This window comes from Pantherophis guttatus, chromosome 14, assembly GCF_059756535.1.
Source record: "Pantherophis guttatus breed Tessera chromosome 14, ASM5975653v1, whole genome shotgun sequence".
In the NCBI taxonomy this organism is placed as follows: Eukaryota; Metazoa; Chordata; class Lepidosauria; order Squamata; family Colubridae; genus Pantherophis; species Pantherophis guttatus.
The window spans coordinates 23,074,289-23,096,666 of NC_142076.1; the positions used below are offsets into that span (position 1 = coordinate 23,074,289).

General features: G+C 43.2%; 2 protein-coding genes across 11 annotated transcripts in view; one reads left to right on the plus strand and one right to left on the minus strand.

Annotated features, from left to right (window-relative positions):
- The first annotated feature begins 23 nt into the window (after positions 1-23).
- Positions 24-7,591, plus strand: SLX4 (SLX4 structure-specific endonuclease subunit). Of its 3 annotated transcripts, none has more exons than XR_004595395.3 (10): positions 25-386; positions 477-718; positions 954-1,146; positions 1,569-1,672; positions 2,012-2,158; positions 2,737-2,906; positions 3,094-4,835; positions 5,347-5,449; positions 5,560-6,135; positions 6,249-7,591. XR_004595395.3 is itself a non-coding variant. In XM_034441337.3 (10 exons), exons 1-10 carry the CDS (start codon positions 131-133, stop codon positions 6,571-6,573), a joined length of 3,660 nt encoding a protein of 1,219 aa, XP_034297228.2. In that variant the 5' UTR covers positions 37-130; the 3' UTR covers positions 6,574-7,591. The 3 variants fall into 3 exon arrangements, 2 of the variants coding, with proteins under 2 accessions (XP_034297229.2, XP_034297228.2); XM_034441337.3 differs by having other exon boundaries at positions 37-386; positions 5,560-5,937; XM_034441338.3 differs by lacking the exon at positions 5,560-6,135 and having other exon boundaries at positions 24-386.
- Positions 7,592-8,186: 595 nt separating this feature from the next.
- Positions 8,187-22,378, minus strand: part of CREBBP (CREB binding lysine acetyltransferase) — a 47,962-nt gene continuing 33,770 nt past the window's right edge. For all 8 annotated transcript variants that reach the window (XM_087878780.1, XM_060684027.2, XM_060684026.2 and 5 more), the window contains exons 21-31: positions 21,871-21,927; positions 21,517-21,594; positions 19,893-19,960; positions 18,902-19,052; positions 17,975-18,121; positions 16,999-17,112; positions 14,351-14,516; positions 13,698-13,865; positions 12,186-12,347; positions 11,724-12,005; positions 8,187-11,289 (exon numbers count right to left, since the gene is read on the minus strand). In XM_087878780.1, the coding sequence (XP_087734906.1) occupies positions 9,097-11,289; positions 11,724-12,005; positions 12,186-12,347; positions 13,698-13,865; positions 14,351-14,516; positions 16,999-17,112; positions 17,975-18,121; positions 18,902-19,052; positions 19,893-19,960; positions 21,517-21,594; positions 21,871-21,927 (3,586 nt within the window). In that variant the 3' untranslated portion in view covers positions 8,187-9,096. The remainder of the gene's footprint in view (positions 11,290-11,723; positions 12,006-12,185; positions 12,348-13,697; positions 13,866-14,350; positions 14,517-16,998; positions 17,113-17,974; positions 18,122-18,901; positions 19,053-19,892; positions 19,961-21,516; positions 21,595-21,870; positions 21,928-22,378) is intronic.

The following is a 22,378-nucleotide window of genomic DNA, read 5'->3' on the forward strand; positions in this document are numbered from 1 at the left end:
CTTTACGTGACTCTTCCGTCCCGGCGCGGGGCTGTTGCAAACGAGATGGCTGGGGCAATTCGGCCGCCGGGCGGCAGGGGGAGCTCGCGCGGCGCCGGGAAGGCGGCGCCTGCGCTGTTGCGCCGCCAAAATGGTCGACTCGGAGGACGAGTTTCGGCAGCGGGACCCGCCGGGGCGGCGGCGGGGGGCGGCGGCGCGCGGGGCAGGCACAGTCGCTGCTCCCGCCGCCGGGCCGTCTCCCGTCCCCCCGGAGTGCGGGCTCAAGAGAGGCGGCGCCCCTCGGCCGGCCGGGAGGAAGAGGCGGCGGGAGGCGGGCGGGGAACCGCTGGCGGTTCCGGCCAGGTCCCGCTTGGAGGCCGGGCCCGGCGGGAAGCGGCCCAGGGCTGGTGAGTTAGGCGGGACGCGCGGGGGGGGTGGTGGGAGGCGGAGGGGGTCACCGCCTGGGAGCCGCTGACTGCCGCCTGCTCTCCGCTTAGAGGCGAGGGGCCGCGGGAGGCCGCCGCCGCCGCTGCTGCTCCAAGGGCCGGAGGAGGCCCGCCGCGGACTCGAGGCCCGGGCGGCCCTGCTGCTCTCGGAGGCCCCGGCCGCGCCCCGCACGCCCCCGCTGCCCGCCAGCCGCTGGAAAGGAGCCCCGGCTAATGCGAGCCCGGGAGGCTGGCTGTGGGAGCTGAGCTCGTTGACGGGCGCCCCGGCCGTCGCCCCTTGGGGGGCCGATCAGGTGCGTGGCTGCGGGGAAGCGTCGGGCTCTTCTCCGGGGACCCTCCCTTCCCCTCCGGGGCAGCTGAGCCGTCGCTCTTCTGCGGCGTTTCTGTCCCCGGAGAGACGCCGAAGCGTCCCGAGGCCAATTTCGCCTCCCCGCGGCCCAGGTTGAGGGCTTCAGCCCGGCCGCTCGACCGGCCCCGCGTGGCGGTTTGGTCTCGGCCGGGCTGCCACGAAGCCTCCTCCCCTTTCAGAGGCCGGAATTCGGCACGGCCGGGGCGCCAGCGGAGCCTCCAGAGACGGAGCGTTTCCCAAGCAGAACCGGCGAGTGCTTTAAAGCCGGCAGTCCGAGAGATGCCGATACCCTGCAAGATCTCCTGGAGCTGGCCGGGGAAGGACTCACGTTCACCCAGTGGAGCCTTGATGTTGGGCGGCTGGAGCACCCGGGTGAGGCTGCTTGGCCTAGGAGAGTCCAAAGCCCCCCTGACTGGGAGTTCAAAGGGCTGTAAAGACCTTGGCTGCCTATAAGGGTGGCAACGTCCCTGGATCTTGATGGAAACAATGCAGTCTTTTCAGTTTCACCTTTTGTAAATAGCTGGGAGACTATTGGAATTAGTGTCATAGGAGAAAAAATCTCCACAAATGTTTATTTTTGGAGCTGTGGTTCTGTGTGCAGAATTGTCTTGGCCTAAAAAGATGTTAACTCTGCTAAATCTTATCCCCACTTGAAGGAATCAGTGGTATCTGAGACCAACAGGAAGGGAACAAAGCCACGATATAACCAACATGTTTTATTTGTATTCACATGTAACAGTGGCAATATTTTAGGCCAGGTTTATATTAATGATGATGGTGATGATTTTTTGTAGAACAAGAACAGATGCCAGGTGTTCAGCAAAAGGCTTTTACTCGGTTGTTGGAGAAGCAGCAGCAGCAGCAGCAGCAACTATCTCAAAAATGCTCTTGTGAAACAGTAAGGACAGAATTGTACGCAAAGTGTATTTGGATGAGGAATAATACTGAGCGTCCATCCAAACTCAGTACCTCAAGCTGTACAATTGCTTGGCGGCAGCAGCAAAAGAGTAATTGGATCTCTATGTAATATAAAATACCCTCATTTCCTTTTTGCCAAATAGAGAACTTCTAAAGGTTCTGGGACTAAGCCGAATGTGTGTGTGACTTGCTGGCAGTCCTTCTCCCAAACCTTCTTTTTAAATGGAAGACTTAAGTTTTTAATGAGAAATTTAACATCATCTCTCTGCCAGTGGGCTGTGAAAGAGGAGCTTGATTTTTTCTTTCTTTCTTCTTTTAGTTCCCTCTTGGCTCACTGGCTGCTGCCTTCAAGGAGATGGTCAATAACCCTCATTTGAGTGATATCCAGATCCAGGTGGATAGTGGGGAAGTCTTTTATGCCCATATGTTTGTATTGTATGCACGGTGTCCTCAACTTTTACAATTTGTAAGTAGCCATAACATGTTTAGGGGCTGTATGTAGAAAACATTTTAACATTGTTCATGCTTGAGTGTTATTATGGATCCACATTTGTGGACTTTTTCCATTTTCTTATCTCTAAATTTTCCTCTTGAGGTTGATTCTAATAGCATCGCTTGGGAGAGAAATACTAGTGAGGATACACTAGTTATCTCACTTGTCAGTTATACTGCAGCCAATAAACCAAACTTTTGAAGAGTGGCTGTAGGCAGCAGGATTCACTGGAGATCCTACAACAAAGTTATTCCTACAAGCAGCAACCAGCTATGCCTTACAATAGGCAAATGCAAAATAAAGCCAATTCAGCAAGATGTACCTGTATTGTACAAAATGAAAATGTATTTTTAATTGCTGAGGCAGGAAACCTATGAACTGGCAAACTTTGCCACACCTAGAAACCATTTTTATGGTGCTAATGCTGTTGAATGTCTGCAGTATAGAACAACTTCCACATGTGGTCAGGAAAGTTTGAAAGAAGAAGGGAAGGAGCCTTCGGTTATGATTGCTGCTGCAGAGATTGGTGTCTTTTTCTGTTCTGCTACCAGGTTGATCACAGACGTTTTGTGGTGGCTGAAGAAGGAGAAGTTGGAGCCTCCCGCGTGCTGTTATATGACGCTCCAGGGGATGCTGTCGCTCTATTCTTGAAGTACCTCTACACAGCTGAATATTTCATACCCCAACATTTGCTGTCAGATGTGATTGACCTAGCAATAAGGTCGGTGTGTTGATGCTTCAGAGTATTTAGTTGGTTGTAAATCATTATGAAATTTACCGTATGACAGTTTTGAACAGAGCTCATTTTGGTTTGCTGTATGAAGCATGAGTAAGGATTACATTATTTTATACCATGCATTGTACCCAGAGAGGAGAAAGAACATTTATGTATATTCGTATGTTTGCAGGTTTGGAGTGAAAGAATTGGCTGCTCTGTGTGAAGGCCAACCTAGTGAAGAGATATCTGTGGAAAAGCCAGCTGATGATAAAGACAAAGTTGGAGATTTTGAAGAACTTTTGAAATCCATGTGGCAGGATGAAGATGAGGAAACTGTGGCAAAAGCTGTATGCAGAGATGAAATCAGTGACAGTATGAATGAGCAGGAATTAGAGGAGATTTATGAGTTTGTGGCTACTCAGCGCAGAATGACCTCTGATGAAGCCAGGAAGGAAAAGGTCTGCACTGAATATAGATGTGATGAAGTGGAAAAGAAGATTGGCCAAGATGGTGGTTCTTGCCCAAGAAAGGTGCTGGAGAAGCCCAGAAGAGGTGTGACAATTAAGAAAAGTGAAATAAAATGTGATCACGAGTCATCCAAATTGAGAACCTCTATTGCCAGCATGGGAAAAGATCTGAAAAAGTATTCTGTTGAGTTCCAGCAAAATTTGAAAGAAATAGTGTCCTTCAGAGCAAGTAGTAGAAAAGAACCCACAAGTGAGATTCATCTCGGGTTAGCTGGGGATTCTACTCATAGTAATCATCTCGAGACGTCTGCAACCCAATTTTCTGTCTCAGAAATGAAATGTTGTTCTGTCTGGAAGCAGAATATTAACATAGCCAAAGATAAAACTACAGCAAGAAATTTTCCAAGGCTTTTTCAAGCGCCAGCAAAAGATCTCCAGATGAGTTTGCCAAGAGACCTAGAAGTTCCTTTCTCTCCAATAACATCTGGATCACAGCCAAACATATTAGATAGGCTTCCCTCTCAAAATGAAAAGCAACAGAATACAAACAGGAAGGGAGAGGCTCCTATCGGCAGCCTAGAGAAGTCTGGTGCGGTAAATCCTCAGGATCTGAATATTACGAGTAACCATATTGTAGTACTGGATTCTGATGAAGAGCTGGAACGGGAGGCAGAAAAGAAACTGGCAGAGGCTGCTTCAAGCTTCTCTGAGCAACAGTCATGGCATAAAGAGAGCCCTGTTGCTGATGTCCTAAACTGCTGGAGCCCAGCCCCTCCCCAGCAGGATGTAAGTAAAGTGGGAGATGGATTGGGCACATTAATTTGTAATGAGGCACAATCTTTGGGTGAATGCCATCAGCCCTTGGACCCGAGTGGTCACAAAGAAGGCAGCTTCTGGGAAGGTTTAGGCTGGAGTGAAGGAAGGACATTGGTGGTGCCTGAAACTCCTCTGGCAGCCTGGAATAGCTTGAATGATGTGCAGGTCGAAAAATCCAGGTTGAATTCTTCCCTTGAAAAGCAATGGACTCATGAAGCCCAGACAGAACCGTTGTCTTGCAGCTATGAACTGCTGCCGGTGCTTTCATCTACCTCTTTGCTTGAAATAGAGAAACCTGACAATGGCCTATGTGCAGCAGAGAGAGATGTGGTGGTTGTGGATGACAGTGAGGAGGAGCAGGAAGCAGTGCCACTATGTTCAAGGGGCATCTTTGTAGAACCTTTGGAGGCAATAACTGCAAATGCCAGAAATCCTTTGAGGACTTCTGTCCACATGTTTGACATGCAGGACAATCACCCTGTGACTGTTGCTAGTAGTGTAACTAATTCAGCAGCCACGTTCCATTTTGGAGTGGGAGATTTGCTACTGCACAACTCTCAGAATTGGCCTGGAGAAGACTTTGACAGCAATGTAGCTCTTCCTGCCAGCTCAAGTTTGTCTGCTTCCATACCTGTTCCAAAGATTTCTGGTAAGTTGTTGCTTTGGGTCAGTTATGACAACTTCTTTGACAGTTGCTTTGTAACATGACTCAAAAAATGGGAGCCCTTTTCCTGCCACTTACTTAGCTGTTGAGTCCTCTGAAGCTCAATAAATGATTACACTGAAGCACAAGACCAGAATCCTTGCAGACCAGAATCCTGGCTAAGCTTCATTGGATATCGGGTTTTGCAAAAGACAGGGATCTTTGGATGAGTCCTATTTCCTGTAGATTCTGGAAGGGAAGCAACAGTCTAGAAATACAGTTTTGGCTTTGTCCTTCTAAAGCACTTTTCTAATTAACTGTTGAGCTTTTTTTAATTTAAAAAAAGTGTGCCTGATGGGGATTAGTATCTGACAGCTGTCTTCCCAGAGGTTTGGGATGATTTTACTGTGGACTAATAACCAGTGTAGTATATATAGTGGTGATAGACAGGTTTTGCAGCAGACAGAATATAGACCATGTGGCTGATTTGATTCAGTTCCCTTTTGATCGGTTACAGATCTTGCCTTGCAAGCCAAGGACATCTCTTGCGTTACTCCGCTCATGCCCTTTCCACCTTATTCAAGCATGGACACCCCAGAACTGAAGAAGGAATTGAGCAGGTTGGTGCTGTTGGGATTGAAGCAGTCTCCTTCTGTAGGCAAGAATTTACAGAAATACCGTACAGGTTGTGCTTGCTTGCGAATTGTGATTTAGCTTCCTTTTTCCTTAGATTTGGTGTCCGTGCTCTCCCAAAACGGCAGATGGTTTTAAAACTGAAGGAAATTTTTCAGTTTACTCACCAACAGGCAGGAACAGACTCTAAGAAAAAATCTATGCCAGTTTTTACCAGTTCCTTTCAGAAACTGCAGCAAAAATGTCTGTCCCCTTATCGACTGCTTCAGGGGAGCCCAAATACGACTAACCATACAGATCTCTCTGAAGGAGGTGCTCAAAAGCCAGAGGCTGGACTTGGGTGGCCAAAGGGAGCTGCTCTTCCTACAAACAGAGCAACTGATGGAGAGGGCAATGGAGACCTAATCCTGACAACTTCTGAAGTGCCAGCTGGCACAAGAAGAGCTGGAAGTGAGACTTATGCAGCATCTCAAAGGTATAGGGGCAGACTGGAAGGAGAGTGTTCGTTTTTCCATTCTGATTTTTTAGGCTGTTGACATGCATCATCAGATACTGAGGAATGAAGGCAAAAACTTTGAAAATCACCTGCCCACCCCATCCTCAGCCAGCCATATTTTCTACCCTTAGCCAGCCTTAATTTGGGGAATGGTTGTGTTGATGCTGTGTAGTGGATGTGAGTAGTTCTGGCCTGAGTTATACCAGGTACCCACCTTTTTCAAAAGTAAGGTAAATTTAAGAGATTGTCTAGGTATCCTAATGCTTTTTCCTTTCTCATCCTGTTCCTAGTTCATCCGTGGAGTTTAAAGTCAGCATGCTGGCAGAGAAAGAAGGAAATGTACCAGCCTCTTCGATTGCTGCTAGCGGTGAGGGTCAGAAACTGGAAATCTTGAAGCACTATATTCATTCCAATCCATCTCTTTGCCAGCAAATTCTGCTATATCAGCCCATTGAACTGTCTGTACTGCATGCAGAACTGAAGCAAAATGGCGTAAGGATTGCATTGGACAAGTTGTTGGACTTTTTGGATGCCAACTGCATCACGTTTACCAATGCAGAAGCTCGGAGAGAAAAAAAACACCTCCATAGATGCAAGAAAAAGGGGCAAAGGTGATACTAAGCCCTTTGGCTATTAGATATTCTTCCAGAATGTGAACTCCTGGAGGCTTTTTCCTCTGCAAGTTTCCAGTCAGCTGCCTCTTCTCCTTTTTTTTGTTTATATTTTTTTATTTGCTCAATCCTTTTTTGGGCGGCAGCAGGGGGAAAATAATTTGTGTTGGGGTTTGAAGCGAGTTTGATCCCTTTTAGCCAAACTGGACAGTGGATAGCCTGCATTCCAAGAGCAGCTTCGGACAGGGGCAGTCCACTTTCTCGTTGACTTAGATATGGGTAGTCCCTATTTGGTAATAAAAGATGGATTTAAATGCAGACTTTTCTCAGACTGCAGCTGATGGGGGATGGTCATACTTAGTTTGGTTAAGTCAAAATTGCCTTGTTGCCCAAATTGAAGATTTTGAGGAGATGCTTGATGTCAAGAGTTGGTCACTTGCATCCAATCCTGAGAAATGATTTCAGCATGCCTGGTGGGATGACCGGTTAAGGCCTAGAAGTATCTTCGCCCTACCTTTTCCCTATGGCTGGCTGGTGAAGGAGGAAAAAGCATACTTCTTCATTTGCAAAGACAACTTTTATGTTTATGTCGTTTGAGAGTACCGCGCAAGTAATTTACTACAAAATAGTCTCCCAGGAGGTGTGGTGTAAAAAAATACAAAACTGGGAAGAAGAGAACAAGATGATGCGATGTGAGAGGGCACATTTTTACTGAACACATTCTAAATTCTTACTTCTCACAAGATTTGGGAGGACTGAGGACCAGAACTGTTAATACTTGCATATGGAGATGGTAATGCATATCTTCTTTTGGACTGCTTAAATTATGTCTTTTATTTCATTTCTTACTTTCCCACTGTTAAAAAAGCAAGAAATTATTTTATGTAGTAAATGTGAACAAATCTTTTTAAGGTATGACTGGTCCCACATTGCAATATTTTTAACTGTTACTGCCCAGTCATGTATATTAGATGGGCAGCTGTGTTTATTAAAGAAATAAACATTAACATGTCATGCCCCTATCTAAGGTTTTACATGACTTACATTCAACCACCACCACACTGAGGAGGAAGGATTTCTCTGAATTTACAGTGTACAACCTATGTGGTATTTTCAGTTACATTGAAACTAATACATTAGATACATTTGTCAGTTATGGTACCTGACAAAACCCATCATGTACCTTTTAGTGATTGTTTAATGTATGAGGCAAAGTAAGAAGCCCAATTTTGCTCCCCTCAAAAATACTATAGCCATCCTTAGATGGAACATCGTAGATAGGATCAGGCTGAGAAAATCAATGGAGATGGCCTTGTCCCTACTGATTCTGTTGTGTAATTTCTTCATTGTTATTGCACAGAAAACCTTGTACTTTGATTTTACTTTAGGAAGCATCTGTTTCAGTCAAACTGGTGCTCCTTCCCCAAAATGTGTTTTTAAAAAGCGAATACTTCTAATTTCTTTCTGTAAATTATAAATTAGTACAGCAGCCAAGTATGAGTATTACTTCCTTACTGGATGCTTTTCAATGAACTCAAATCTATATCCCTATACTCTCACAGGCACACAATCAAATACAAACTGACAATATTACATGGATTTTAAACGACAGAAACATTTTAAAAACTTCAGTAATTTATATCACTTTTAAGCAATACTTTATATACAATGGAAAAAGACATGCATAGTCCAAATACAATGTTGAAAACAACATTTTCATAACAAAAAATCCAAACACTAAGTTAATACCATGTACATGAATTAAAGGACATCCTTTTGTCTGTTGCACACAGTTTATTTAACAATATGCTATAGAAGTAAGAAATGAGTTTGTTCCCCCCTCTATACAGTGATTGAATCTTGAATTGTTCATATTTATAGTAATTATAGTTTGCATGATTTACACTGTAATTGCTTTTCCTCAGTTCAAGTTCACATCAAAGAATTACAGAATACACTTCTTCCCTGTTAAAATTAATATGTCTTAAGTAGTGAGTGTCCCTATTTTTTTAAATCTAAAACCAGTTTTATCAGAGAAACAGGCAACAATTTCTACATCTGCAATGTGTGTCTGTGTGTGCAAGAGTCAGTTCCTATCTTTCCCAGGGGTAATAATACTTAGGATACTTGCAAAATCCAGAATAGAATAAGACTAAAACAAAACAAAACTTTCTGCCAAATGTCAGAAACGTAGCAAGATACATTAGAATGTGAATATTTTTCTCCTCTGCTAAACACCACTGCTTAGTCTTGAAAGTACAAATAAAAATATGAATATAATGGACTCATTTTCCCGTTTAAAAAAGTAAAGTCAACGATAACAACTAAAAAAAAACCCACAACAAGGAGACCAGATATTTTAACCACACCTGGCTGGCTTTAACAAAAAATATATATTCTCTTTTTTTTAAACAGCCATTCATCCATTCACAGGTAGAGGATGAATCAGTCCCATCTAGGGTTTAGCTCGAGCTGCAAGTCTTTTTCAGTTCAAGAAGTCCAGGAACATGAGAGAAACTATGGGATGCTACAAGCCCTCCACAAATTTTTCTAGTGTGTCACCTCCTGTGGTATCACCAACCAGGGACAGCTCATTTGGTAACACATTCCTATTTGGGGGGTTGAGCTGGGGAAGCATTGCACTCTGCTCTGGGTTGCCCAGGTGTCCCTGTTCCATGGAGCCAGCCATTGTAACAGCCAACCCAGGGTGAGGTGAGCCAGTCTGGGGTGAGGCATGGTGAGGAGAAGGCTGGGGCTGTATCCTGGGGGATGGGCTGGAATGTGATGGCTGGGATTGGGGCCTGGGGGACTGAACTGGTGCCGGAGAGCGCACCTGACTGCTGAGGGAGGCGTTGATTGGTTGGCCAGGGAGGTGGGACGTGGGGGCTTGTCCTGAGAGCAGATGCTGTTGGGGGCTCATGGAATTTGGTTGGCCTGGGGAGCCCATCTGTGGTTTAAGTTGCTGCTGCTGCTGCTGTTGCAGGAGTCGCTGCTGCAGAGCTTGCTGGATGTTAGGGCTGCCATCAGCTCCCATGGCCGGCTGCCCCATAGGATTCAGCTGTCCCATCTGAGCTAGCTGCCCCATGGCCCCTGCTTGGATTGAAAGATGCTGCTGCTGCTGCTGCATCCGCTGCTGCTGAATGGCTTGGGCATAAACTCCAGGGCCTGGAGGCTGTGGGAACTGGCTGTGAGTGGCCAGCCCAGCTCCTCCTTGCTGCTGCTGCTGCAGTAATTGTCTTCTCAAGATCTCCCTGTACTGAGGACTCATGTTGGCCATAGCCGGATTGTGAGCTGGGTTCATGATGCTGATTGACTGGCCCTGGGCAGCCAGGCCTCCTATGGCTGGTTGCTGGGGAGGGACCCCTGGTCGCGGGACACCTGCTGGCAGTGCACTCAAATTCTGCAGGCCTGTTTGAGTATGCAACCCTGCTGGTGGAGGCGGCTGCTGCAGTGGACTTGGAGTCTGTGGCATGCCTGCTTGGGATTGAATGCTTGGCTGGGGCTGCATGCCAGGCTGGTTTGCTACGTATTTGGCTGTTCTCTGCTTTATAAAAGCTGCCATGAGCTGTGGGTTTGACTTCAAAATATTCAGCACCTGTTGCTGCTGCTGCGGGGAACTGGGAGATTTCAAAGTCCGCAGTAACTCTTGCAAAGCATTTGGAGGAATCGTTCGGGCTGGTGGCTGCACGCCTGGCATCCTTGGGCCAGTTACTGTTTGTTGGCCAGGCATGGGCAGGACTGGCCTTGGCATTCCTGGCTGCTGTGGGGGCACCGGAGCTGATGACTGCCACTGCCCAGGCTGCAGATTGGGCAGTATTGGGCCACTGACAGAGTTAGGCCGGGGCACGTTCATGCCAGCCTGCTGCATGGGATTCACCGCCCCCACTGCTGTGCTCACCATCCCTGTTCGGCCTGGAGGCAAGCCATTGCTGCTCACCCGGTAGAGCTGCTGCTGCTGCTGCTGCTGCTGCTGTTGCTGTTGCTGCTGCTGCTGCTGGGCTGCTTCGATTTCAATCTGCCGGGCTGCTTCCACAGCTCCTGGCGGGGGTTGGGCAGGTGGAGGCGGAGCAGCCACCTGGGTGGAAGGCTTGCCCGCTGAAATGGGAGGGGGTGCCGGCGTTCTTCCTACAGTAGGGAAACCAGCTGGTGACATGCTAACGGGGGAAGGCTGAGGAGGGGGCTGGGGAGTCTGTGGGGTGCTTGGCTGCTGTGTCGGGGTCCCAGGCGTTGCTGAGGTAGGAGAAGGCAAATTCTGCTGAGGCACGTTTCGGGTGGTCATGGTTGCCATCCTGCGGCGAATCAATTGCGCCTGCTGCAGACGGTGTTGGATCTGCTGCTGCCGAAGCTTATGCTTGATGTTGAGGCAGAAGGGCACTGGGCATTTGTTCTCTTGGCAGTGTTTGGCATGATAGCAACAAAGGGCGATCAGCTGTTTGCACACAGGACAGCCTCCATTGGTCTTGCGCTTGCAGCCCTTGGTGTGCTGGACAACACGCTTCATCTTCTGGCAGGATGGCAACGAACAATTTGCATTGCGGCACTGGCAAGCATGCACTAAAGACTGAATACATCGCTGGATGCTGAGCCGACGGGATTCCTGGGGGCTCTTGGATTGCTGTTCCCCTTGGCTGTTCCCATCATCATCCAGGCCCAAGCCCCACTTCAGCATCTTATGCTCATGGCTCTTGCTGTTGTAGCAGTTAATGCAGAGGTCGTAATCCTGAAAAGCAAAGTGAGAGACACCAAGATCAACAACCTACAATGTGAGAAAGTATGCATGCATGGTTCACCTGCATAAAAGAATAGGGAGAGTTTGTGAAGCTAGATGCATGTACCTGAGGCATTCCATCTGTCACAGTTTTAGTTCTATTAATAAGTAATTCAATTATCAAGACCATAATGAAGAACTCCACTGGCCACTAATACAGAACAGCCTTACTCAGAAAATAGGATTCCTATAGAATTCCCACATGGAGAAGTGTTACTATGGCTTTGTAAAACTAATGCTCAAATCATAATAATTGGCCCCACAGTTATTATATGTCTTATTAATCATAAACATATATTATTTTTAAAAGTATTGTAGAAAAGAAGAGACAGGTTGCAAACCAATTCAAACCTGGAGTAGCATCAAAGCAGGCAACATATACTTACTTCACAGACTGTGCAATGCCACCGTGTTTCCACATGATGTTTACACTCGTTGCAGGTATAAACAAAGCGATCCTGCCCCTGGGTGTGCAGCTCCACAAGCATGCACAGAGTGGACCACTTGGAGCGACGTAGTGAGGAAAACTCCCAGTGCTTGTCCCTCGCTAAAGTGAGGAAGGCATCCCGGCCATCCATCAGATCACAACTAAGTAATGGGTCTGGATCCACAATGGGGGGCAAGGTGTTGATGACGGGCCCCGCGTGCAGGTGAATCACAAAGAAGACCTGCCATGTGAAGGCAAAAGAAGAGGTGAGCACAAGACAATCTCCACCAATAAGAACTGCCAAGTTGCCAAGGTACCACATTACTTAATGTGGTCTATTTCCCTCCCTCTTTCTTTTGTAACATTAAACTTTGCACATGTGGGTGAAGAAAAGGAAATGAGGAGGGCTTGACCATAGTACCTCTTTATGCTTCTCCATTGTGGCATACAACTTCTGAGACAAATCATTTGACACATTAGGCATGGAGGGTTTCTTCTTGTTGGCTCGGCTAAGGCTGCTCTTATTCTTATTTGTTTTCTTATTATTCTTCTTCTTGGCATTCTTGCTGTCACCCTGGCTTCCCTGTTAAAACATCAGGAAGCTACTCAACTGTTCCTCTTTCAAGGCATGTGTGAAGAGAACACCTGCTTGCTAGGAGGAATGGGCAAGGGAAAATCAGACAAGCTAAACGAAAGTGGTTCCCCACAATAATACTTTTGATTTTTTGTACACCTCTCAGGAATACACACATCTCAGTAGGACTGCGGACTCAACAGTCCTTTAACTGCAGAAGTAACCTTCTTCCTTGTATGGGACAGAGGGAGCAGCCTGTGCTACCTTTGGCCTATCGAGTTCAGAAAAACTGGCCACGGTGATAATTAAAACAAAAAAAATCCCAATGGATTACATGGTTTTTCTTTCATTTTAACTGAACTGGTTCTCTTTGCTGCCTACCTGTGTTTTGCAGCTGCAAAAAATGAAACTGAAGTAAAGTACTGCTTTACTCTTTCATGAATATCAATATTGTAGAACCAAATATATATATATATACTGTCAACTATTCCAGAAATTTAATGTTAATTGGCCACAAGAGCATGAACAGAATATAAATATAGTGCAAAGTCCAGTAAACAAACCAAAATTATTAACGTAATAGTCATAATAATATTTGTATGCATCTTCCTTTTAAAAAAACATTCTTGACCTGCTTTCTTTTGCAGGCTACTTACCTACAACAAAAAGTAAACATGAAACATACATTTAACCCACTCATCTGAACTGAGTTCTAGTCCCACCTTAAACATGGAAGCCGGCTGGGTGGGCCAGCCACTTTCTCTTAGCCCAACTACCTCACGGGGTTTTTGTGGGGAAAATAGAAGGAAGGTGGTATTAAGTATGTTCATTGCCTTGAGTTATTTATAAAAATAATAAAGGTGGGATTAAAAAGATCCACCTCCTCCTTTCCCTCAGCAAATAATTTAAAAATGGCAACAGAGGCAGGCAAGCAAGGCTCTCTGCTGTGTTGCTCTAGCACAAAACTCTTTACATCCTGCTTTCCAGTCTAAACTATCAGCATAATCAATCCACGATGGGCTTGTGCAACCATATTGAGGGGGCAGGGGAACCCTAAGTAGAAGCTACAAATTAAATCTTAATCTATTATTGGAACAGTTGGAACATCAGAAACACCACCATGCAAAACAAACCAAATTGTATTTTGATCTTCAGTCAACTGGATCAGTCTCTCCTTGCACAAACTCTCTCACAGGTTCTTGCTATGGGGTTAAAATGAAGGGAGCCTCCCCTGTGTACCATTTTGGTCTTCTAAAAGGAAATTTGGCATGTAACTCACAGTTCTGGTGGATTGAAAGAATTTGTGGTTCACATAGCTCACATAAATACTGTGGCCACATCCCCCATGAATTTAGTCACCTCTATTGTTTCACTAGCTGCTGTGCTTTCTTCCTTTTTTCTTTCTTCCTCCTCCTGTTCTAGCTCTTTTATGCTCTCTTCTAATACATTGGGCCAAAAATCACCCTCAAAGTAGGGCAACTCCTTGGCACTTGTCAGCCGATCCTCTGTTGCTTGTTTGAAGATATCCTAAAAAAAGATTACATGGTGTTGTTAATGGTACAGCTAAGAGCAATGGCAAAAATATAGGAGTCAACAAACATCACATAAATTGAAACTATCTTACTATACTCTCATTTGGTTTAAACAAAGGATGGTTTAAAGTAGTTTTCTGTGTTTTATTATGATTGTAAGCATATTTACACAGCCAATGCCTTTGCTTTAGCCAAACTTAAGATAAATGTTGGTGCTTAATTTTGGATTGACAGAGATCTAGAAAAGCATGACTGATTTGCTTCTAGAACTGTAGCCATCCTAATTATCAATTTTCCTTTCGACTGCAGAGAGAACAGTGGTGGGTTGCTACCGATTCGCCCTGGATTGGGCAAACCGGTAGTGGCGGGGGCGGGAGGCTCTGCCCTCCCGCTTCTGTGCATGCATGCAACCCGCCCCTGGGAGAGAGGACTGCTGCCTACATGCTAATGTCTCCAGGTTCTCTTTGACGAAATCCTCACCTTGTAATCATGAATGATCCGCTCTGCAAAGGCTTTGTCCAGCATCTTCTTGTACCACTCCTGCAGACGTTTAGGTTTGGGGATTTTTTGGTCAGGGGGGTGACAATGGAAGATGTAATCATCACCCTCACTTGGTGGGCAGGCCCAGATGTGGCCCGTCACATACCTGTGAGTTTCACACAAGCAAGACATCCCAGTTAAGTAATAGTTTTGTCCAGAATTGGAGGCAGCCATCCTAACTGCTCAACTGCAGTAGAAATAATATTTAGATAACCAGCACTTACACTCAATCATTCATTCATACCTCCATATGCCTCTTGAATCTATAACCACTGTTGATACAGTACCTTAAAAAAAAAAAAAGAGCTGACCCTGCTTGCACAAGCAGCATTCCCCTGAAGTCTGTGAAGCCCTACCCATGTTGCTCTCTGTGGAGGTCATAAAGATGGGATCTGGGCCTGCAAAACTAGGACTGTCAATCTATACCAATATTAAATTTGGGCATTCACTGTGTGGTAATTTGCTATTTAATTCATCTTATATTGTTGTATTCTGATTTTAACTTGTTCTATATGCCATCTTGATTGTTTGATGATCTTACAAAGAAACCCAAACTGGGAAGGACATTAATCTCCAGCTGTTTCCAGATCCTGCAGCACAACAGCATTGGCAATATTTTAATAACAATTTTAATGTTTTAATCCAAAGAAAATACAGAGCTATTTGAGCTATTTAACCCAGTGCCCAAGCACTGAGGTAAGTTTGTTGGTTTATAAAGTTTATAGGCCACAGAATTTATTTTCTTCATGTTCTCTTTGAATAATCTTGGATCCACTTCCTGGAATAAAAAAACTCCCCCTTCTTTGGAATCGGAAAAGACCCAAATCCAATAAATTCTACACCCAATATAACTGGTTCTTATTTGTTTTCTCTCACAGGTGGCTTCCTACTTATTTTTTTTTACTGTTGTCATGCTTAACTGATAATTGCCTTATGTATTGTGCTAAAAGGAAGGAAATAAATGTAGTGTTCTCTGGTTGATTTTAATTCAAAAATACCAGAAACAACCCTAACCTCAAGTTCTTTAAGGTTAATAGGCAAAATATAAATATCTTACATTTTTTTTTTTAAAAAAGAGGGGAAAATCACTTTCCACTTGCATCTGCCCAAGGAATTACTCCAGGTATTCTGTCAATTGTAGTCTCTTCAATAATTCCTGGGATGGAAGGAAGTGACAAATTGCATCCTACAAAACTCAACTCAGAAAGCTGTACTGAGCTTACATGGTAAAAAGAAACTGGGTTAATATGTATATGGTTCTTATTTTTCTATCCCATTCCCAAGAAATGGAAAAATCAGCTTCAAGCACACAAGCTTCTGCAAGATTCAATAGGGCAGCTTGCCCAGAATTTCCACTTAACTGCTTTACCTCTAATGGCAGTTTGGATGTTTAAATGTACCACATTGAGGCATAGATTTGAGACATTTTAACATACACAGGAGGTAGAACAGCAGGCATTTTATACAAAACACACACACACACACACACACACACACACTTTTCATAACAATCATCAAATCTTGAACCATTTTATGCAAATAAAATATCAAGTTAGTTTGTGCTACAAGAATGTTATTTCTTATTATTCATTAGAAAGCTGTGAGCTTCTTGCACTAGAAAGCCTTTCATATATACAAAAAGAAAATGTCAATATTACAAGCTATTCAAGCTTTTTTAGTTAACAGCAGGAAAGAGAGCTGCCCGTAAGTTTATTTCCCATAAATTTCTGGGATTTTCACACGTTATGTTTTGTATAAGTCTCAATGAACAACATACAGAGCATGACTTATATGAAAACTAAGAGTTCCACTGAGTTTCACATCAGAAAGCTGAAACATTAACACTTGCCTACACAATTGTACATATTTTTGGAATGTGTGAATTGTTTAACCTGAAGAGAAAATTACCATGCACAATATAGGAAGACTACTATGAGGTGTTTAGGAACTGACAGTCTACAGGACAGACAGGAGTGTTGAGGTCTGCATTTCTGGCTGGTCCGCCTCTCCCCGCCCTTCCCCTTCTCACTGTAGCTTGCTGCAGGGAAATCAAGATAATCCAATGAGATCAAAGGAGGAAGACAGCAAAGAGCAATTTTCCAAGTGACTGATTTTGTTCCTAATGTCTAACTTACACTGCGCTCATTTCACTCTGCTTGCAGTGAGTGCTTTCTCTCTCTCCACAGAAAGCACAATACCTGCATCAATCTGAATGGCTGCTGCAGCATCAGAAGGGGGAAGCTGAGTTGGAAAAAGTATGTGTAAATCAGAAAGGAAGGATGGGTGAATGAATGTGTTTGAAGAATGGAGAATCAAGACACATACAGAGAAATGCTTACGATTCTTTTTATGTCTACTATGAAATTAGTATCCCCTGACATCTTTCCCTGGCCTCTCAACTATGCTTCCCAATCTCATTTGGCATTTGCTTTTCCATTTCCCAGTGCAAGGAAAATGTCCTGACTGACCCTGAAGAAGTTAGAGGGATATAACAAATTCCACCTGTTTCCACTCAGAGGAATGCACGTCACATTTAAGTCAGGACCATCAAGATGTCCACTGCTAAAAGGTCCTGGCAGAACACTCACCCCAGTTTCTTGACATATTCCAGATACCCAATAAGGATTTCATGATAAACAGCAGTCCGGAGGCATCTTGGGCGAAAGAAATGGATACTGTCCAAGTAGGAGATATACACACGCCTGTGGAAAAAAGGAAAGAAAATTCAGTGGTTGAATAATTGCTCCTTTAACTTGTATCTTGAGCCATAGTGGCACAGCAGTTAGAATGCAACATTGCAGGCAAACTCTGCCTGGAGTCTAATCCTGATGGGCTGGAAGTCGATTCAGCCTTGCAAGGTCAGCAGAACCGCTTTGAAAACCGCTCAGACAGTAAAGCACTATGGAGCGGTATTGTAAGACTAAGTGCTATTGCTATCCTGTCTATCCTATCTAGTTGGATTACTGTAATTCATCTGACATAGGGCTGCCCCTGAAGACCATCTGGAAACCTCAGCTGATTGAAAATGCATCAGCTCTCCCAATTATTAGGCTGTTTCAGAATTGCCACATTTTATCACTCTGGTAAATGCTTGTTTCTGAATGAAATCTGAACTGCTGGACACCACCTTTAAGGACCTATGTAACGAGGCCTGGCTATCTAGGAGACACAGTTCCCACTCTTGGTTTGGACGATTAGGCACCCCTGCCAAAAGTCCCTCAGAGGGATAGGACATAATAACAGTCATTCTATTTGGCTCATCTCTGTTGGAACAACCTGTCCCCCAAGGGGAACGGGGAGACTTTCATGGCCTTCCAAAGATGTTTGGGAATGGATTGTCTGGCATTACTGGCACCAGACTGGCTTACTGTTTCCTACTGACGTACTATTATCTATTTACGCTTCAGATTTATACACTGCCTCATGTCCTTCAAGACCGAGGCAGGCAATAAAATGATATACAAATAGAAAGCACTTCATCTAATTTTCCCCACAACTAGAACAGCCTGGTGGAGACTGAATAACCAGAATCCTTCCTTTGTTTGGAAGGAAGCAAAGCAAGACCTTGTGTTTGGAGGTGGACAATCCCATCCGTATTCTTGCACGTGCATGCCAAAAAAGCAGACATCCACACCATCAATCTCTTCAAAAGCAAAAAGAGCCTTTGTTCGGTAGGGGAAGGCCTCAGCCATTTCACGAGAATCCACAAATCTACAACAGAGAGAAATTCACACCATTTTAAGGTAAAAGATAAAAAGCTAAGGAATAAATTGTTGTTAGAAAAAAATGTCCTTCTCAATAAAGCTTACTATTTATTGGTTTATTTTCAACTATTATTGCTTTATAATAGATGAAAATGGCAAACACAACCTCCACTCAGAGGCTGTTCTGATATATAAGATTCTTTTGGCCCTACATTTGGCATAAAATGCCCAGCTGTTTAGAATTCTTTCTTAAAGGGCAAAGAGAACCGAGAATGACATTTCTAAAAATTTTCCCAAGCAAAAGACTGCTCTATCTGCTAGGCTGTTATGAGAATCAGTTCTCATACAAGAGAGAAAAACAAGATCATAGCAGATATGATCATTACAGTATTAAAACAGGGTTAGGGAGAAATCAGGTCTCCCCCACCCTCCAAAAGGGGGAGCAGGCAATGGCTCGAACATTTTCTAGAATATAGCTAGCTTGCTGTTGAAATAAAAACAATTGCTTTTATTCATCTGTTATGGCTTCTACAGTAACTATTTTTCAGTAAAATACTCATCAGGAATTCTTTACCTAATCTAATTGATCCTAATCTTCCCTGTTAGCTGTTGTCATGGACACAGCATAATAGGCTTTCTGTTCCCAATGTATAAATATATGGTAAAATGGCCCTGTCCAGAAAAAAATAAAATTTTGGATGCTCAAATAAAGATATTATAGAGAAATGGATTCAGTCAATTGGTAATGGTAATCAGATGAATCCAGTAAAAGAAGAGCAAAACTCACCGAGATTTCATTCCTGGTTTGACTTCTACTGTTTTATCTGAACTGGCCACTACTCTCACAAACACTTCCCCAGCTTCTGGGTGATTCTGCCGCCGCAGAAATTTGTTTACACGCTCTTCCAAATGATTTCCTAAGCGGGTAGTCTGTAACCCTAGTAGGCGGGGAGGAAGAAGGGAAGAACAGAAAGAGATTGTCCTGTTCATCGCTCGAATATCATTACAGCAATGTTTAATTTTATTCTTAAAGCTACAATCAACATCCTTTATTGAAAGTAACCTCCTGGGAAATTGATGAGCTTGTTTCCGAACGATAAAGGAATGGCTCTTATTACTACAGACCATCCCCTTATAATACAAACCAACAAAATCAACACAAATCAACAGGGGTTCACAAGACCAATCAGGAATCCAGAACTGAAGGGGGGTGGAAGGTGGCTGTATTCATGAGGTACGAAATAGCAATAACACTTAGACCTATATACCGCTTCACAGTGCTTCACAGCCCTTTCTAAGCGGTTTAGAGTCAGCATATTGCCCCCAAGAACCTGGGTCCTCATTTTAGCGACCTTGGGAAGGCTGAGTCAACCTTAAGGTGATCAGGATTAATCTCCAGACTGTGGGCAGAGTTTGCCTACAATACTGCATTCCAACCACTGTGCCGCACAGCTCTTATGGACTATATGGAGGCAGGAGCACCAAATGCTTTACAAGGTTTGCTGTTTCTAAAACTGGGAATATTATGCATGCCCTGCCCCCTTTCTACTGGGAAAACGAGGAAAGTGGAGTGCTGCCAGCGGAACTCTGCTTTATATTTAGATCTGCAATAAAATTATGTTTCCCATTGCCTTACTTATTTGAATCAAAACAAAATCCAAATATGAACGGCCTTCCACAATATTACTTAAACAATTGATAATGGGGTTCTTTAAAAAAGTATTAAGAAAGTGTGTTTAAATATAATTAATATACAATAAAGGAGGCCATAAACTTACTTTTGGCACTGAATTTATTCTCTTTGCGTGTTCGGCCAGTTTTCTTCAAACAGTTATCACACACAAAACTAAAACACAATAAAGAGTTAATAAATGTATCCTGAACTGAAAATACTATAAAAGATTTTTAAAAAAGAAAAAAAAATACTTAACAAAATACTAATTTCTTCATAAACGGAAAATGTGCCAAAAGGCACTTTTTTTCTTCTCACCCCCTGGGCCATTTTTAATTTGGTGCTGAAGCCCACCTTAATTCCTGAATAGCATAAGGGATGCAAATTGGGATCACAGGGTTTGTAGAGCTGCCCTGTCAGAACATGTTATTGTATGGCTGAATCCAGGGACTTGGGCTGATGGCAAAAAGGAGTACTAAGACTCACAAGTAGCTCAAATCTCTTAGCCAAGCGATGATGAAGCAGACAATTTGAAATTCTCAGCTCAACATTCCCTTAGGATCTGGCTGGAAGAGTTCTTTGTATCCCAGAGCAGTCGGTCAAAGAGACTGCCACAGGGAACTTCTTGTCAGCTGAATATCTGTGTTCAATGCTCAAAAAGAATTGATGTTGGACAGGGCTGTTTGCATTCTGCTGCGATAACAGCACTTCTTTTATTTATTTATTTGGCATTTTTATATGACCACCCATCTCTTATGAGTGTGACTCTGGGCAGCACACAACAACGAATTGTATTTCCTTGACATATTGTGACATGCACACCACATCAGGTATCACACAAATGGAATCTGATATTACATTAAACCTGGCATGCATTTATATTATTCCTTTAGGAAATTCACAGAATGGCCCTTAACACTCCAGAGTATTCTGAGCCATGTTGGCCTAATAAAAGGCAACAGACAACAGAAGATTGATTCTTTTTTCAGATGCAGACAAGATTTCATCAAGTGCCTTCTCACTTGCATAAAAACACGTAACCGAAGCCTATGGGAGACCCACACGATCCCCAAAAGCCTAATGTCTAATGTAGTTAAGAAACGAAGTGGTTTCTTAGGAGCATCTTGAATTATAAGAATTATTTAGAAATGACTACAAATTTAATATATAAAAACTGCATATTTCTTAGGCTCAAAAATGCAAGATGGAGCAAGTCATTTTCCATAAAATAAACAAAGGGATTTTAAAAACATCATTGCAACCGCATATTACAAGCATGCTGAGCAGATTCTTGCCAGAACCACAGAACAAAGATATTTTTGTTGCAAATCATCTACATCTACACAGAATTCTGAAACTTGTTTAATACAAAATGAACATTCCACCCCAGGGAGTGCTAGTTTTTATCTTAGATAATTTTTTGTTAATTTTAATCTTAATATATATATATATATTTAAAATTTGATTTATATGCCGCCCTTCTCCGGAGACTCAGGGCGGCTTACAATGTGCTAAGCAATAGCCTTCATCCTTTTGTATATTTATACAAAGTCAGCTTATTGCCCCCACAACTGGGTCCTCAATTTACCTACCTTAATTATTAAATAGTCACTTTTCTCATGTTGTAAGATGCCTGGATTTGCTTGATAGCGAGATGGGTAGCAAGTAAATTTAATCAATAAAATAAATATTCACAATAGTAAAACATGGCAGCTCTCAGAGCCACTTACCCAGAAGGCCAAATAATATCGTAGTGTAATGCACATATCTGGTGCATTTTCCGGCCACATTCTTTGCAATCAACAAAACTGAACAATGTAAGAGAAGAAGTTTTAGCTTCCTTGAAACAAAAATACATATTAAATACATATATGTTTGTTAACACCGTAAAAATGTTAAAAAGTGTTTCCGCATGTGATTGCTGTTTCAGATATACTAAATAAGTAAGGTTTCAGCATTACACTGCTTTCTAAATTACTGGATATTGACTTTTTAAAAGACTTTTTCCGCACGAGGTTTCCCAGCTGACTTATCGTACCCAGCCTAAATCTGAAGAAGTTCCAATAGAATCACACTATACTTACGGCTCAGGATCAAGTGTGTCATTTTTTTTCTTCTCAAAATGATCTTTTGAGATGGTTCTGCAAAGAAAAACACGTAAGAAATTAGGTCCGATTTTGATTTTAGCTACATTATAACCCATACGTGTATTTCTGTAAAAAAAAAAGGCAGCTGCATACAATAAAGCTGCATATACTTCAGGAGTTTCTCATAGTTAGTCACTCTGGAATTTGATTGTCACCTGGTATTCTTAGACAACGCTGGCTCATAATCTCTAGTTATATGAATTAACCCAAATCAAGTTGAACTTTTATCATTAAAAAAACTGTTGCAAGTTTTGTGTTAAATTCATTGAACAATGCTTGCAGGGAAGCAAAAAACTCACAATTATCAGTAAAAAAAGTCTTTAGCACCATAACTATGAGAACAAGCTATCTAGGGTTGCTTGGCTTCTTTTTTGTTCAGTGCCCATAATCATTCATTTTTAACAATATGTTTCAGACAGGACTATTTATTCTCCATATATTCCAA